The sequence below is a fragment of the Aquarana catesbeiana genome, linkage group LG04 (assembly GCF_042186555.1).
Source record: "Aquarana catesbeiana isolate 2022-GZ linkage group LG04, ASM4218655v1, whole genome shotgun sequence".
NCBI lineage: Eukaryota > Metazoa > Chordata > Amphibia > Anura > Ranidae > Aquarana > Aquarana catesbeiana.
In genome coordinates, this window is record NC_133327.1 from 562,671,802 (window position 1) to 562,690,516 (window position 18,715).

At 42.8% G+C, this 18,715-nt stretch overlaps 1 protein-coding gene across 1 annotated transcript in view; it reads left to right on the forward strand.

The window, feature by feature from the left end:
- Window positions 1-18,715, forward strand: part of LOC141141285 (kinesin-like protein KIF28P) — a 94,331-nt gene that overhangs the window by 45,885 nt on the left and 29,731 nt on the right. Inside the window, 8 exon segments of the mRNA XM_073628959.1 lie at window positions 792-859; window positions 3,458-3,548; window positions 3,550-3,604; window positions 4,160-4,236; window positions 9,535-9,625; window positions 11,349-11,403; window positions 12,347-12,470; window positions 12,776-12,920. Of these exon segments, the coding sequence (XP_073485060.1) occupies window positions 792-859; window positions 3,458-3,548; window positions 3,550-3,604; window positions 4,160-4,236; window positions 9,535-9,625; window positions 11,349-11,403; window positions 12,347-12,470; window positions 12,776-12,920 (706 nt within the window).

Below are 18,715 nucleotides of genomic sequence, written 5' to 3' on the forward strand. Positions count from 1 at the left end.
TGCATCATCGGCGCATGCGCACTGAACAAATGGCTCGCTCATGCCGTTTCTTCAGCAACCTGCCATGATCGGCGGCTCCCGCGCACATGCATGGGAGTGACATAATTGCGGCTTCGGCCAATCACAGCCCTGCATTCCGCAAACCCAGGAAATAATTCCGGGAGACATGTTGCCGATCACAGCGGTGTGCGGGGCCGCTGCAAAAGCTTCAATCTAAGGTAAGTATTTCATAATGAGCTAGTATGCGATACATACTAGCTCATTATGCCTTTGTCTTACAGGGTTTGTTTTTTTTATTTTTCGAGTTTACAACCACTTTAATGGGTTGATTTGCTAAAGTAATGTTGTGTATCATGTGCTCACTTTGAATGCCCAATCTTTTGCTAGCTGTTTTTTAAATATCCCTTGCACATGATTGAAAGTCAGAGGGGGATGTGCTTGGTGCATTGACTCCTGAAGTAGTTAAATTCTCTAGCAAGTTCACAGACATATTGCAAGTCAATAAAAATGTTTATAAAAGGGGAAATGTGACAAGTAAGCATTTAAAATACTTGAGTTTTATGTGCTTTTACCAGCAATTTGTAGGTTTATGACAGGGTCAGGGTCTCCTTTTTAATACATTTCAGAAGAAAAAGTAAATGCTGCAAAAGATTTATTGCTATCATCTCTTATTTTCTTATACATCCTAATGTTATAATCTTCCCAGAATGTAGTATGCATATTTCCTTACAGCATTTTGAAAATGCCCTAACATACATTTTAATACCTATTATATTTGTTTTTTTCCATAGATTGCTGCAGTGAGTCCAGCTGACATCTGCTATGAGGAGACTTTGTCAACGCTCAGATATGCTGAAAGGTATTACATTCACGTAAAATTTAAGAGGTTCTCCACAGGTAAAAGTTTTGGTTACTAGGGCCAGGTATGCAAGAAAATGTCCCTGATGGATGATCTGACATTAATGCCCTGTACACACGACCGGTTTTCCGTCGGAATAAACTCTGAAGGTTTTTCCGACGGAGTTCCGACGGAATTCCGCTCAAGCTGTCTTGCATACACACGGTCACACCAAATTCCGACCGTCCAGAACGCGGTGACGTACAACACATAGGAATGGACTAGAGAATGGAAGTTCAATAGCCAGTAGCCAATAGCTTCCGTCTCGTACTTGCTTCAGAGCATGCAACGTTTTTGGTACGTCGGTTTTCCCGATAGGAATTGGTTCCGTTGGAAAAATTTAGAACATGTTCTCTTTCTAGGTCTGTCAGAATTTTCAACTTAGAAAGTCCAATGGGGCATACACATGATCGGAGTATATGATGAAAAGCTCCCGTCGGACTTTTTCTGTCGGACATTCCACTCATGTGTACATGGCATTAGACTATTGGCCTAGAATATGGGTCAGTATGAAGTGCATATCTGTAAGCAACACAGGACAGTCATCTGTTAACCTGGGTATGTTTGCTGCATGTAGAAAAGTAGTTTGACACCCAGAACACATACAAGCAGAGTGTGGTGCCTCAGATGATGTGATATGATGTGAGTGTGGGTAGACTTTGCTAGGTATGTGGTGCACTTGGGATCCCTTGAGTTTGTGAGGATTGGGTGATGGACAGAGTAATAGCAGGAATACACGATAAGAATATTGTCTGAAAATTTCTGTTCAGCGAACGATCGGCCGATTTTCTACTAATTGATGCCCAACAAGTAATACCCGATATCAATATTGTGAATGAAAAAGTTTGATTGAAAAAAATGGAAAAATTGTGTTGTATCGTTTGACAAGGAACGATATTCTATTCGTTGGTGTGACGGTCGTCAGTAAAAAATCTCTTGAACATTAGCACGCATGAGCGGAAATAGTCGATGACCCGGAAACAGTGTTCAAGAATGATGTTTCATAAACACAAATTAACTGTTTGGTCCACATTATTTGCTTTCTAGTTGTCTTTTGGCGATATTTATGGATGGCCAAAACAGCAAGTAAAAAATACATTTTTTACCTCTGGGCCATATTGATTCTAAACCGTACGTTCGTGAACACACGCACACATACCGCACGTAGATACTTCCACTACGCAGATATTTTGGTTTCTGATGCCGGTTACTTCAACGGATTGCGTAGGAATGTTCGTGCTGGGCGGAAAGGTGTGGCTACAAGGTCACACGCACACTACATCACTTCCACTTGTGCGTGACACGTCAACACTACATATTAAATCAATTGCTCTTTTAACAATTTTTTTTCGATGGGTTAATGTTGGCAACGATTTCGACTGACGAATGCTGTTTCATTGGTCGGCTGTCGATCGATTGGCCAATTTTCTGACCGTGTATTAGTTACCTAACTTTGAGAAGGCTGAGCATGAAACCTATTACCTGAAGTTGATAACATTGGGATTGTATCTCACATGTTGTGCTTTTACCCTCAGTAAGTGGTCGGTGTTAGGGTATGCAAAATGCTGTATTAAAGCAAGCCTATCATCTTGTTGATGATGACAAACTGAGCCTCTCCCCCCAAAATAATGGACACCAAAAAGTGCTGCCAAATGGGAGAAAATCAAAGTTCCCGATTGCTTCTTGCATCACTAACATATGGGATATAAAGAAAGAAGGCTTCCCACACAACTTTCTACAAGTGATGATTTATCCTCAGGCTTGAAGACAAAAGTTTATATTTGTAAAATCATTTTTTTGTCTGAATTGGATACATGAAACCTAAAAGTGCCCACCATACTGGGAAGGTAAAAAAAAAACATCTTTAATTAGATCTGTAATAAGATGACAGGTTCATCTTAAGAACATTGCTCTTACTCCGACTTAGCAAGAGTGACCTCCTACAGCTCCCGTAATTTAGAACTCCTTCCATAGCACTGTCAATAAAGTTGATAGTCACTTAGGGAATGCTGTTTATATACTAATTGTATTTTTAAAGAAAAAAAAGGGGGGGGAGGGGGTGATACAATATTCTCCTTGATCAGGTAAAGAATGCAAACAAGACCCTCTAGGATCACAGAACTGTTTGTCATTTTCCATACCAATGTTACTGTTAGTTTAAACCAATTCATAGCTGAGTATAGCCTAGTATACACTAGTGGTTTTTTTTTTTGTTCAACCCAGCAAGGCTGAACAAAAAAAAACCTGACATCTCGGGAGCAGCAGCTGTACTAACTATCCGACTTTAGTACAGCGATTTCCCCTGCTGTTCTATTGTGTTCTGACAGAGAGATTTTCAGTCATGCCCCTTTGACAGAAGCCGGCCGGAATGGCCAGCTTCTGTTGAACTGGCCGATGCCGCCTGGCATTTGACCCGTGTGTACTAGGCTTAAGAGCAAGCTACACATTCAGTGTCCTCATTGTCTACTTCAAACTACCTCATTCTATTGTTACTGCCTTACATTCTAATTAATTGTTTTATGATAGGTTTACTGATTTGTATTTCTGCTCATGCATTAGAGCAAAGAAGATCAAGAACAAGGCGGTTATCAATGCCAGTCCCACAGAGCGCCTTATTAAGGAGCTGAAAGCAGAAAATAACAAGCTTTTATCAAGGCTGGCAGGACTCGGGAGCTCAGGAAAGAGAGTGGAAAAAGAGACCAGTATGTTAAAATGTGAACAATTATTATTTATATATCTTTTTATAAACTTGTATTTGGTATGATTGGTATGTTTGTTGTCTTTTTGTACACCTTGCAGTTCATATAACCAGAATTTGAGCATTCTTTTGTTTTCTCTTTTCATCCCCTATTTATTCCCTAGAAGGGAAAAAAGAATGCATAACCACCACATACATGTTCACATAGTAAAAAACACTTTTCTAGATGATGATGATGATAAATATTTGCAAGGGAATTGGACTGTCCTTCTTGCTGTCAAAATGATAGATGTGGTAAAAAAAAAATCAGTGTGAATTTTCAAAGAAGAATTTGCACGTCTGGCCTAAAAGTTGCAAGTTGCCTAAAAGTTACATTTGCTTTGCTTTCAATTGCACTGCTGCCTGTTCGTTTGGTGAAATCCCCTTTAAGCCACACCCACAATTTAGACTACACCTGTTGCTGGTCATGCTATACATGTTCTGTAACTGATACATTCTAAACTGTGTTTAAATCATAGAGGAACTACGCCGACTGCTTGCAGAAAATGAGTTGAGAATACAAGCAATTCAAAATACATGGGAAATGCAGCTACAAGAAGCAAGGAAAGAATGGGAACAACAGTTTGCTGCAATAACACAGGTCTATATACTACATCATTACAGCTTTTTGTATATCTTTCAAAATTGAACTGTGGCCATCTAAAAAAAGGCCATATAGTCCAACTCCAGGGTAGGGTCGCCACCTCATTCCTTTAAACCCGAACACATATTAATTACACAAGTTCTGTGGTTGATTAAGGTGGTAATTAAACTCACTTGGTGCCTTATCTGCATTAAATTAGCCTCAGAACCTGTGTAGTTAATATGTGTTCAGGTTTAAAGGAATAATGTGGCAACCCTTCTCCAGGGCACGACTACATACACAGCAGAAATTCATATATGCCAAAGCATTTGTATTTCTGTACAGCCATTCCAGTAATTTATACAGTCCTACTAGAAAGCAGAGCCAGGTTGGTGACCTGACTTTTCTGTACTGCAGTTGAGCAGTTTGTCAGCTCCCTGCACCCAGTGTGACTGGACAATAAACAACCAGCAGCAGACTGATGAGCTCATCTCTGCTCATTCCTACTGCCAGCATAGTCTTTGCAACAACATGTTTACAAAACACACCTGATTGGCCCCTAGAGATGCCCTCTCTCTTAGGCCCCATTCACATATCACCTAGTTTGAAAATCGTGTAGCGGGAATGCTCTTTTCAAGAGCAATTTGCATGCGATTTTGCGTGACGCGTTGCATGAATGGGCTGCCCTACAGCTCCTGCCCCTTTTTGGGTGACAAGCATCACAGTTGGGGTGCATTTTGGGATAATTGCACCTAAAGGCACGTTGTGCAGGGCGATTCTGCCCGTGATTCTTAACTCCAAAGTGTGAATGGAGCCTTAGTCTGACATTTACTGTTCAGGGGATAACAAGATGCTGAAAGCAAGATGCTCACACCAAGTCAATATAAGTGTGTTCCAATAGATCAATAAAATTAAAGATGAGACCCAGATATGGATATTTTTATATAGTTACATTGGTCCATTCTGGACCAGCTGGAAGCTGGAAATTACTGTATTATGCACCGCCCTGAGTGATCTTCCCACCTTCTGGGTCACATACTGAGCGGATGCCCTGCTGCATTGTGAAAATAGGTTCACTCAATGAATTCAAAGTTTCTCTGACTGGATGCAGTGGAGAGGTGGGGAGGTGATATCAAGTAGTACTCAAGTGGACCTTGCCTCAGCTGGTCCCTTGGAGAGTACTCTACCCCTGACAGGAATCTTGCGCCCTAGGGCGTTCAAGGTTTGGGTCCTTTCTCTTCAGAGGAGACACCTTTGATACACAATTTGTACTTTTTTGTGTGCTTCACTTTTGAGTGCCCCCTTTTAAATTAACCTGGTGTTAGTTTTGCTTGTGGGCGCTGCACTGAAGATCTTTCAAAAGAGAAAATTGTTATTTGATGTAAATATTTGTGATTATGTTTGTGACTATTGTAGCCAGGGGCTTGGCAAACAATGGGAGTGAGATACCGCAGCTTCTCTTTGTAGCTGCTGCCCTGTGGTGCTGAACTGGTTTAATAGAATGAGTTAGACAGCACTGCACTGAGGGAACTGTAGTCCAGAGGTAAGAGACTCTACTGTAATCAAGCACTTAAGCAGAATGCAAGAAAGAGGGGGAAAAGCGTCATTTTCTCAAGCTGTACAGGACTCCGCTTCCTCTTGCCATGAGGGAGACAGGAGAGTGCACATCACTGTCCAGTGTACACCATTACTGCTGCATATTGACGGCCTGAGCAGGATCCGGAGTGCTGCGTTCAAGGTGCAGACAGCCAGAGTCATCTGGGTGCAGAGCAGTGAGTGGACTAATTGCTGTGTGTAGGGCCGTCTTTAATATTGATTGGACCCTGAGCAAAAATTTTATTGGGCCACCCCACTTAGCAACTATTTCCAGGCAGCGCAGGCTCAAGAGGCAGCTGCTTTGGCCCCCACAACAATGACTGGGCCCGGGGCAGCTGCCCCTTTTGCCCTAGGTTAAAGATGGCCCTGGCTGGGTGTGACGGATTGTTGTTGTTCAGTCGTTTAGTCATGTCTGACTCTTCGTGACCTCATGTACCATAGCGCGCCAGGCTTTTTTGTCCTCCACTGCCTCCTGGAGCTTGCTTAACTTCATGTTTATTGTTTTGATGATGCTATCTATCCATCTTGTTTTCTGTCGTTCTCTTCTCCTTTTTCCTTCCATGTTTCCCAGAATCAGGGTCTTTTCCAATGAGTCCTCTCTTCCCATTAGGTGGCCAAAGTATTCGAGTTTCAGCTTCAGTCCTTCCAGTGAATATTCAGGGTCTTTTTTCCTTCAGGATTGACTGGTTTGATCTTCTTGCCATCTAATGGATTTTCAAGAGCCTTCTCCAACACCATAGTTCAAAAGCATCAATTCTTTGACGTTCAGCCTTCCTTATGGTCTTATGGTCCAACTTTCACAGCCATAGGTTACTACTGTGAATACCATAGCTTTGACTATACGGCACTTTGTGGATAGGGTGATGTCTCTGCTTTTTATAATGTTGTCTAGGTTTGCCATTGCTGTAACATATGGTGTGTTATGCTGTGTGACGAATGTTGAGCTGTAATATCGCTGGGACTGGTGAGCTGCTGCTGTGGAGACTTTCTATCTGCTGCTAGAGAGACTGAGCCCTTTATGAACTGACCATACAGCCATCTAGTAGCCTTATTGCTGCCCCCAGGTTTGGCTGGGACTATTCTCATGTGCATTAATGGTACCATTGAGCCTCAACACTAGCCGGCTTAAGAGTTGGGACTAAGGACTGCCCCTTTACAGCTGCTACACAGAGACCTTCACTTATTGCCTATACTAAGAGGTACCTCTCTGGGGAGGGGACATTGTACCATATCTTAGCTATTCTCCTTGAGTACACTCTTGACTAATTATTGTATTACATTACAGTATGTATTACAGTTAATGCTTATATGCACTGTTTATTGCTGACTGATTCATGCCTAATTGAAGTCTAGTGATACAAAACTGTATTCTGTGTTAATTTGGCATAGTGATTATACTATATAGCAGACTGTGTCTGAACCTATCTTCTGTGTGCTCATTTATGCTCAAAGCACAATTTACTCTAACCCATACCAATACATTGAGGTCATATACCATTAAATGGTCTTGTGTCTATTTCCTGATACTAATTCTCAGTTGGAGGTAGCCACGCATGTGTTACTTTAGGTGCGTGAAGTGACTTTCACTTAATCAGGTGTGCCAGAGGAGCTGAGGTTGTTCTTGGAGTCGAGGTGCAGAACAGAGAACCCAAATTACCAAGCAGCTACTTTGGGGGTAGCACTGCAGAACACACATCAATGTACTGAGCTATAGTACATGTTTAATATTTTGCCTGCTTCTTCTTCTGTTCTAACATATACATATTTGAATTGCTGGAAGAAATCTATTTTATGTTTTTTTAATAAAACAGGTGTGAAGTCTGCATTTTTATACAGTATATGTATAACTAAAGAGATTTATGCATGCTAACAGTATAATAGAAAAGGCAAAAATTTGTATGATTAGTTACCTAAAACCGGGAGTTTTTATGTTTTGCTTTACCTTGTGTAAATCAAGAAATTCATGTCCAGATTTCCATTATTCTTCTTCTAAATGTGCACTACATTTTAGCATCTTTTTTTTATTATTATTTTTTTGGGCACATCAGAAACACCCAGTAAAGCTTTGATGCACATTATAATGGGCCAACATTAACACAGCAAAGGAACGTACCTCCCATACAGGAAATTGTGATCACATCAAATACATAACATTTTAGCATCACTGTATATTTATATATATATATATATATATATATATATATATATATATATATATTATATATTTATAATACCTGTTAATATGGTGCAATTTTTTAACCACTTGCCGACTAGCCGCCGCAGTTTTGCTGCAGCAGAATGGCACGGCTGGGCGAAACAACGTTATGTAACGTCACTTTGCCCTGTGGCCACTAGGGGCGTGCACTTTCGGAAGCGCGCGCGCCCGCTGCTCGCCCCCGGAGCCGAACTGAGTGCCTGGCGGTCGCGATCACCGCCGGACTCCCACGAGCCCACGAGATCTGGTTACACACCGAAAACCGGGATCTGTGTGTGTAAACAGTTTCCGGTTCTCTGAGTGGAGAAGTGACTGATCGTTTGTTCATACAAAGTATGAACAGCGATCTGTCATCTCCCCTATGCAGTCCCCTCCTTCCTTCAGTTTGAACACAGAGAGGGAACACATTTAACCCCTTCATCGCCCCTAGTGGTTAAGCCCTTCACTGCCAGTGACATTTTTACATTAATCAGTGCATTTTTATAGCACTGATCGCTGTATAAATGCCAATGGTCCTAAAAATGTGTCAAAAGTGTCCAATGTGTCCGCCGTAATGTCGTAGTCCTGATAAAAATTGCAGATCGCCGCCATTACTAGTAAAAAAAAAAATTAATAATAAAAATGCCATAAAACTATCCCCTATTTTGTAGACGCTATAACTTTTGCGCAAACCAATCAATATATGCTTATTGTGATTTTTTTTTACCAAAAATATGTATAAGAATACATATCGGCCTAAACTGAGGAAAAATATAGTTTTTTTATATATTTTTTGGGGATATTTATTATAGCAAAATGTAAAAAATATTGCGCTTTTTTCAAAATTGTCTCTCTTTTTTTGTTTATAGCGCAAAAAATAAAAACTGCAGAGGTAATCAAATACCACCAAGAGAAAGCTCTATTTGTGGGAAAAAAAAGGACGTCAATTTTGTTTGGGTGCAACGTCGCACGACTGCGCAATTGTCAATTAAAGCGACACAATGCCGAATCGCAAAAAGTGCTCTGGTCATGAAGGGGGTAAAATCTTCCAGGGCTGAAGTGGTTAATAAATATCAGCATCTCACAAGGACCTGGACCCCCCCCAAAAAACTCAGTGGCTACTTAAAGAGGCAGGAGATGACTGCTATAGTCAGAAGGTGGTGCACAGGTAGTATCTTCCAGCTAAGCTGTGTGAATAAGGGTCCTGTGATCCACCTGAGCTCTGTGAACCTACTCTACCATAGGTGTTCAGGTCCAGGTCAGAAGGCTAAATAGGCTCCTTGTGATATGTAGACATGTACCGTAATGTGTGCCCAGTGCTCTTCTTCAAACTTCACAGCTCATTAATGAGTCCATCGAGAAGTCCTTTTAAGGAGTCCTAGAAGAGATTGATGTGGAGGAGAATGCAGCTTAAAGCAGAAATGTAGGTCGAACCCCTACTTTGTACTAGACTACAATATCTTTGAAATTGCTCATCTTCTTTGCTCTATGTACTCTCAATCAAACTTTGATTACATCTCTTCAAGGAGAGGAGAATGATGCAGTCATTTCCTTACCTCCTGAACATAAATGAAGACCCACAGCTGTCTGGAGTGCTGAAATACTTTATTCAAGAAGGTAATATACTGCTTCTTTATAATGCACATGCTGTTGTGACCCAATCTTATCCTATGGACCCTCTTTGTTCAATGTAAAAGGAAAAATAAAAAATATGAAAAAGCTTTCCTAAATAACAGGCCAAGAAATGGTCCCTATGTTGAGGTTCCTGTGACTACTTACAGTATGTGTGAAGTGCTTTTTTCCAATTGTGTTAAACTGTTCTAATACTGTTTTACTAAGTATTTGTGAATGTTTACACAATAAATTATGCAAAGATTAATTTCAATTATCCAATCATTTCAAAAGAATATCCCTGTTTTCTTATTTCATCTGCACATGATTGGATATTTGAACTTAATATTTACACAGCTTATTGGTGAATGTATTAGCACAGCAGCCTCAATCATTTTATCATTTGTACAACGGGGCTCTATTCCTCCCGACACAGCCAAAGGGGCATTATTCCTCCAAATGACACAATTGATGGGGCACTATTTGTTCCATTGTCACCAATGATGGAACACTATGCCTCTCACTGATACAAACAATGGGACAATAATCCTGTCACAAAAAAGGGGCATTATCTGCCCTTCTCCTTGCTGACCACATTTTTTATGCCTATTGACCACTGAGCCCGGGCCTTGTTTATTGCCATTGATGCAAGGGAATTTTTTAACTCCCACTGGCCACAGTCTTAGTCTTAGACCCTCTCAAGTCTTAGGAACCCTTGATTTACAGGGCCACATGACCACATAAAATGATGAATAAGAAACTTGTGTTTCTCAGGAAAAAAGCATAAAATTATTTACGGCAATGTATTCTAAAGGGTGATTTTTGCAGGGTTGTCAAAGTGCATTTCAATCAATGTAAAAAGAGAACAATGTAAAAAGTGTGTCAATATGTAATATGTGTAAATTAAAAAAAGACCATGTTAAGAACAAATAAAATAGGTAAAATTCAAACACAAACAAACTCTCTAAATCAATTGTAGAATATAGAACTTGATTTGATTGTAGCCGTATTAGTGCAATTGTGACAGAGAAAATTGAGTACTGTCCGTGATACTTTTTTTATTTGCACTAACATACAATTTTTCAGGACAAGCTTTTGGGGTAGAATATAGAAAAAATACAGAAACTTAATTTAGGTTTAAATATTGTAAAACTAAAAAAGGACCAATAAATTAGAAACTGGAACCATAGTAAAAGGAAAACAACAAAACCTACAGATATGAAACATAAATTAGAATACAACTGAATAAAATTAAATCATTTCTACAACTGAATGAAATTAAATCATATATACAAAAAATGTACACAAATGAATGAGTGATTAAAAATGCTAAAAAAAAGGAAAAAGTGACAATAAGGAAATACTCTTCCCAGTTAGCTGTGACTTCTCTTGACATGTGCAGTAGTGGGATAAAATGAGATGAACTAGCTATTTCACTCTAAATTACAATATTAATCTTCTTTCTCGTGTCAATTGATAGTGGAAAGCAGCCAGGTGGAGGAGGACGCCTATTTCTAATTTAGGTTAGTTAAGTGAAGTGAACTACGATACTTTAAGCATCCCATCATATAGGAATTTTGAAAAATAGAGCTTTTCCTACACATGAATAGATATTACAAGTGTACACCATTTCACGTCACATGCTAGTAATTCAGAGAATTTACCTTGTATTGTAGTTCAGCAAAAAGTGGTATCATATGGTAAAGTTTACTCCATTCTCTTGCTTCAGGGTCATCTGACATTGGCCAGGCTCCTTCTAATGCAATTACCTTGAGGGGACTGGGGTATGTATTAAGTAGCTAGTCAAAGCCTGATACACTATTCTCATTACTGACCTTCTCTGAAATGATGGGTGCCTGGATCTTTTATGGAACCACTGACTTCAAAACACTCCCTCTCCCCCAATATGTTTAATGAAGCAGAATATAGTGACTGCTGAATAAGAAGATTACGCAGCAGGCACTTCCACTGCAAGCCTGATTTACGTTTTACAAGCAACTCAATATAAATATGCATTTCAGGTAATGACAATGCTGAACGTAACTGGACTATTTCATCCTCCTCCCACCCAGGCCATTTTTCAGTTTTCAGCACTGTCACTGTTAGAATGAGAATTAATCATGCAACACTGTACCCACACAAATGTATATAATTTTTTAAACATATAGAGCTTTCTTTTGATAAAAATTCAGTTTTTAAATGATCTATTTAAAAACTATTTGCTGGCTCTGTGAAGTACATTAATCAGTGTCTGAATGATAACAAGTGGGATGCAACATCCCAAGTGATATAAAAGAGAACTATATGGTGTGTGTAAGCAGTGCTAAACCTTAGAAAGATGGGTATCTTCCATGATCTCTTGAACATTGGCTGGTAATGGTAGAGGTGAAAGACCCTACGGTTACTTTCTCTGCACTGGGACTCATGAAACCAGGCTGGTAAGACTTCCTTCCCATTGCAGAAAATTGCAGATCAACCTACATTAAATTTAGTGTAGACATTGTTTGCTTGAAAGCTTGTACTGTTCTTATAGCAGATTGTACAGTTCTGTTGTTGCACAGAATCTCAAGTTGGGAGTCTGGACTTTGGGGTGCCTTGTAAAGAGGTTATTGTACATACTTGTTGTCTAATAAAATTATGTGCAAGTCTTGTATGTGGTGCATGTGATGTTAAAAGGTAATGGTTAATGGTTATCTCAGTTTTAACTGTAACTTTTTTCTTGCTTAGAATTTTACCAAAGCACGCTACTTTCACTAACTTTGAAAACAAGGTGTTAATAAAACCTTATGGCAAGGCTAAAGTTGTTGTTAATGGAGTTTCAATTGCCATGGACACTAAACTGCAATACCTGGTAAGCTATGAAGGGAGTTGTGGGTTTTAATTATGACTTGTTTATGCCATCCTATTAGATAGATGGTATAAGGTTACTTTTTCAGCCATTTGTCATATAGATTTGGATATGTCATGGAATGGAAATAAATGAAGTTACTTGACATACAGTATGTTTATTGAAATTATGTGATGCGTCTAATGTTTTTTTGTTAACAGTCAAAAATATCTGCAAATCTAGAAAAGAAAATGTTTATAATTTTAACCGGTTGATCTTTGATCAGGTATTACTGTGGTTTTCTTTAATACAAACTCTTATGTCCCCAGGACCGTCTAATCCTTGGTTCAAACAGTGGATATCTTTACATTGGGTTTCCAGCTGAACGTGGCTCTGAGGACATCAGCAAGTTTGACTATGATTTCTTTCAGTCTGAACTGGCAGCAGCAGAGGGTTTTAGTGTAGATAAACTAGGTATGCATCTCTTCCTTTCATAATCAGAGTAATTTATAGATTATGACTTTGACCTGATTAAAGTGGTTACAAAGTCTGCACATTAAAGGGGAAGTATGGGGTTTATAAAAAAAACAAGCATCCTTACTCCCCTCTATGCTGCAGCATGGGTGTGATGCTGTTGCTGTTCAATGCTGGCTCTAAAACCAAGAACTGAGTGATCAAATGACCGCTGATCTATCAGTTCTCAGTCTGCTTGTAGCATAAAGGAGTGTCTGTCAGTCGCCACTCTCTGTTCTACTCCACCAGTGCTCACTGGAGCGCCAGGCTGGAGATGGGACGGGAGAAGCTGGCTTTGGCTTTCAGATATGTTCTGAGAGGCAGAGCCAGCTGTCATTTAGGCAGCTGGGTGAATCACGACAATAAAGTCTGGTTAGTTTAGAGCCTGGCATGTCAGGTGAGAGGGGCAATAGCCTGCTAAAAGCTGACTCTGGGTCACAGGGGAGCAAAAATAAGTGCAGTCCTGTGACCCACATTAGAAGTATGGTCAAAATGTTTTGCCCATATTTATCTTATAATGTGCTGATGTGACTGAATTAGCAGGTTCCAGGTGAGCAGTGCAAATCATATTTCTGCTTCTCAGTGTCACTTCCCCTCAAACTGAAACATTGGATAAGCACAACATTTTGTATTTCTCATATGCTTTTCTGGAGAAATATCGCTGCTAGAGTTTTCAGGTCTGTAGTTTTGATAAGGCCATTACAAGTGGAGCCCTCTCTCCTAGTTGGATTTTCAAATGTATTTTATATTTTGCAAAATGCAACAGGAGAAATAGGAACACCCAAAGTTCGGTGGGAACAACAAAAATTCCAAAGTGGGAGGGAATGGAGCTAGAAAATATGAGAAGGATGTCTCACCACTAGGGATGAGCTTCGTGTTCGAGTCGAACCCATGTTCGACTCGAACATCGGCTGTTCGGTCGTTCGCCGAATTGCGAACGATATGGGCCGTTCGCGCCAAATTCGTGTGGCGCGTCACGGCCCATAATTCACTGTGGCATCGCAGTGCATTGCTGGCTGATGATTGGCCAAGCATGCACTATGACCCGCATGCTTGGCCAATCACATTGCCACCTGAACAGAGAGCCGTAATTGGCCAAAGCCAAGGAGGCTTTGGCCAATTATGGCTCAGGGGATTTAGTACACGCCCCACACTATATAAGGCCGCCTGCACGGCGGCCCTGTGCAGTGTGTTCCGGCTGCTGAGAGATAGAGAGAGAGAGAGACAGTGTCATTTCATTTGAGTTAGCTAGATTAGGCAGAATAGTCAGTCAGTTAGCTGCACTTACAGTGTATTGTGTATATATATGAATCCCAGGTGTTGCATATATATATATACACTGTATTCAGTTTAGCTAGATCCGTTCCTGTTATCTTCCTACTGACAGGCAGGCTTGTCTTGTTACAGTATTTACAGCTACCTGAAGAAAATTACTGGTGTTCTTTTGATCCTATTAGTACCACAGTCAGGCAGCTAGACTATTTACAGTTAGTGCAGTGTGTCCTGCTCACAGTGTTCAGCTAGATCCGTTCCTGTTATCTTCTTACTGACAGGCAGGCTTGTCTTATTACAGTATATAAAGCTACCTGAAGAAAATTGCTGGTGTTCTTTTGATCCTATTAGTACCACAGTCAGGCAGCTAGACTATTTACAGTTAGTGCAGTGCGTCCTGCTCACAGTGTTCAGCTAAAACTACAAGTTAGTGGGGTGCGTCCTGCTCACAGTGTTCAGCTAAACCTACAAGTTAGTGTGGTGCGTCCACCTCACAGTGTTCAGCTAAATCTACAAGCTAGTGGGGTGCGTCCTGCTCACAGTGTTCAGCTAGATCCGTTCCTGTTATCTTCTTACTGACAGGCAGGCTTGTCTTGTTACAGTAAATACAGCTACCTGAAGAAAATTGCTGGTGTTCTTTTGATCCTATTAGTACCACAGTCAGGCAGCTAGACTATTTACAGTTAGTGCAGTGCGTCCTGCTCACAGTGTTCAGCTAAAACTACAAGTTAGTGGGGTGCGTCCTGCTCACAGTGTTCAGCTAAACCTACAAGTTAGTGGGGTGCGTCCACCTCACAGTGTTCAGCTAAATCTACAAGCTAGTGGGGTGCGTCCTGCTCACAGTGTTCAGCTAGATCCGTTCCTGTTATCTTCTTACTGACAGGCAGGCTTGTCTTGTTACAGTAAATACAGCTATCTGAAGAAAATTGCTGGTGTTCTTTTGATCCTATTAGTACCACAGTCAGGCAGCTAGACTATTTACAGTTAGTGCAGTGTGTCCTGCTCACAGTGTTCAGCTAAAACTACAAGTTAGTGGGGTGCGTCCTGCTCACAGAGTTCAGCTAAACCTACAAGTTAGTGGGGTGCGTCCTGCTCACAGTGTTCAGCTAGATCTGTTCCTGTTATCTTCTTACTGACAGGCAGGCTTGTCTTGTTACAGTAAACACAGCTACCTGAAGAAAATTGCTGGTGTTCTTTTGATCCTATTAGTACCACAGTCAGGCAGCTAGACTATTTACAGTTAGGGCAGTGCATCCTGCTCACAGTATTCAGCTAAAACTACAAGTTAGTGGGGTGCGTCCTGCTCACAGTGTTCAGCTAAACCTACAAGTTAGTGGGGTGCGTCCACCTCACAGTGTTCAGCTAAACCTACAAGCTAGTGGGGTGCGTCCTGCTCACAGTGTTCAGCTAGATCCGTTCCTGTTATCTTCTTACTGACAGGCAGGCTTGTCTTGTTACAGTAAATACAGCTACCTGAAGAAAATTGCTGGTGTTCTTTTGATCCTATTAGTACCAAAGTCAAGCAGCTAGACTATTTACAGTTAGTGCAGTGCGTCCTGCTCACAGTGTTCAGCTAAACCTACAAGTTAGTGGGGTGCGTCCACCTCACAGTGTTCAGCTAAAGCTACCTGTAGAAGGTTGGTGGTGTTCTCATACTACAGGCAGGCAGTTGATTTTGCTAGCTGCAGTATCAGTACATATATATATATATATATATATCCCCGCTTAGTGCAGCTACAGGCCATTAGTATGTCTGGAAGGCCAAGAAGGAGAGGCAGACAGTCACAAGCCAATAAGAGAGGGCAAGCAGGCTCTGTGTCTAGTGCTGGTCGTGGTGACGGTGCATCCTCATCAGCACGTGGCCGTGGGACACGCTTGGCCTTTTTTCGGCAGCTGGCCGTGTTGAGCCGCAACATGCGAAAGACTTGGTCGAGTGGATGACCAAGCCGTCCTCATCCTCCTCATCCTCTCTCACCCATGCCCAGGGTACTTTGTCTGGCAAAGCAGCGGCCTCTTCCCTCAGCTCAATGTCATCAGTGACTCCTTCCCTAGCCCCACAATGTCCTCCTGAGGAGTCCCTCGAACTGTTTGACCACAGTGTTGGGTACATGCTCCAGGAGGATGCCCAGCGTTTGGAAGGCTCTGATGATGATACTGAGCTTGATGAAGGCAGTAACATGAGCACGGACAGAGGGGGTGCCCAAAAAGGACAGCAATCTGGCAGTCATGCTCCCCCTGCTGCAGCATACTGCCAGGTTTGCTCCAGTGATGAGGAGGGAGGGGATGATGAGGTCACTGACTCAACGTGGGTGCCTGATAGGAGAGAGGAGGAGGAGGAGGAGGAGGCGGCACATCACCAACGAGGCAGGATGCCCTCCAGGGGCCAGCCTAAGGGCAGCACATTGACTTCATCACACCCCAAAACTCCACATGTGCAGGGCGCTGCAGTCTCTGCGCGTTATTCAAAAAGTTCTTTGGTGTGGGCCTTTTTTGAGACGAGTGCATCAGATCGCACCGCTGCTATTTGCAACATATGTCTCAAGCGTATCTCGCGTGGCCAAAACATCTCCCGCTTGGGTACCACATGCTTGACCAGACATATGTTAACCTGCCATGCAGTTCATTGGCAAGTGTATCTAAAAGACCCACACCAAAGAACAAAGAGGACCTCTCCTTGCTCCTCATCAGCTGAGATTTTCAACCCCACTAGACCTTCAGTCCTCTCTGAGACCTGCACTGAGAGGAATGAAGGTGTAGAATTAGGTGTGTCACAGCCAAGTACTTGTGGGCAATCTGCTTTTCGTACACCGACGTCAGATTGTACCAGGCAAATTTCCCTGCCCCAGCTGCTGCACCGCCGAAAGAAGTTTGCTCCCAGCCATCCACATGCCCAGCGGTTGAATGCTAGCTTGGCAAAATTGCTAGCACTTCAACTGCTGCCTTTTCAGTTGGTAGACTCTGCCCCCTTCCGTGAGTTTGTGGAATGTGCGGTTCCTCAGTGGCAGGTACCCAAAGGCCACTTTTTCTCACGGAAGGCGATTCCGGCTCTCTACCGGCATGTGGAAGGCAATGTCCATGCCTCGCTGGACAGGGCGGTCAGCGGTAAGGTGCATATTACCGCTGACTCATGGTCCAGCAGGCATGGACAGGGACGTTACCTAAGTTTCACGGCACATTGGGTGACTCTGCTGGCAGCTGGGAAGGATGCAGGACAAGGTGCAGTAGTGTTGGAGGTTGTTCCACCACCACGCCTCCAAAATGCTAATGATTGTGACACACCTCTCTCCTCCACCCCCTCCTCTTCTTCTTCCTCCATGGCCTCTTCCTGTGCTTTGTCCTCGGAACCAGCGGTGCTCCGTAGCCGTTCAAGGGGCTATGCACGTACGCAGGCCAAAAGATGCCATGCGGTGCTTGAGCTGGTGTGCTTGGGGGACAGGAGCCACACTGGGGCAGAGGTTCTGTCAGCTCTGCAGGGGCAGGTTCAGAGGTGGTTGACGCCACGCCAACTTAAGGCAGGAATGGTGGTTTGCGACAATGGCACCAACCTCCTCTCTGCCCTCCGACAGGGACAAATGACCCATGTGCCCTGTTTGGCTCACGTCCTTAACTTGGTGGTGCAGCGGTTCTTGGGCAGGTACCCGGGCTTACAGGATGTCCTGAGGCAGGCCAGGAAAGCCTGTGTGCATTTCCGCCGGTCATATAATGCCAGTGCTCGGCTGACGGACCTCCAAAAGGAGTTTAACCTGCCCAAGAACCGCCTAATCTGTGACATGCCCACCAGGTGGAACTCAACGTTGGCCATGCTGCAGCGGCTGCACACGCAGCAGAGGGCCATCAATGAGTACCTGTGCGACTATGGCACCAGGACAGGGTCAGGGGAGCTTGTTTTTTTTTCCCCACGCCAGTGGGCCATGATCAGGGATGCATGCACTGTCCTATCACCATTTCAGGAGGCCACGAGGATGGTGAGCAGTGACAGTGCATGCATCAGTGACACTATCCCCCTTGTCCACCTGTTGGAGCACACTCTGCGTGGAATAATGGACAGGGCACTTGAGGCAGAACAGAGGCAGGAAGAGGAGGACTTCCTTAGCTCTCAAGGCCCCCTTTATCCAGACAGTGTTCCTGCGTGCCCGCCGATCACACAGGAAGAGGAGGAGGAGGAGGAGGAGGAGGAAGATTGTGTCAGTATGGAGGTGGAGCCTGGCACTCAGCATCAGCAGCAGTCTTTAAGGGATCAGTCCCAAGAAACACATGGACTTGTACGTGGCTGGGAGGAGGTGGCTGCGGACCATGTCGTCCTTAGTGACCCAGAGGACTCCGGACCGAATGCCTCAGGAAACCTACGCTGCATGGCCTCCCTGATCCTGCAAAGCCTGCGGAAGGATCCTCGTATTCGTGGTATCAAGGAGAAGGACCAATACTGGCTGGCAACCCTCCTTGATCCACGTTACAAGGGTAAGGTTGCGGACCTTATCTTGCCA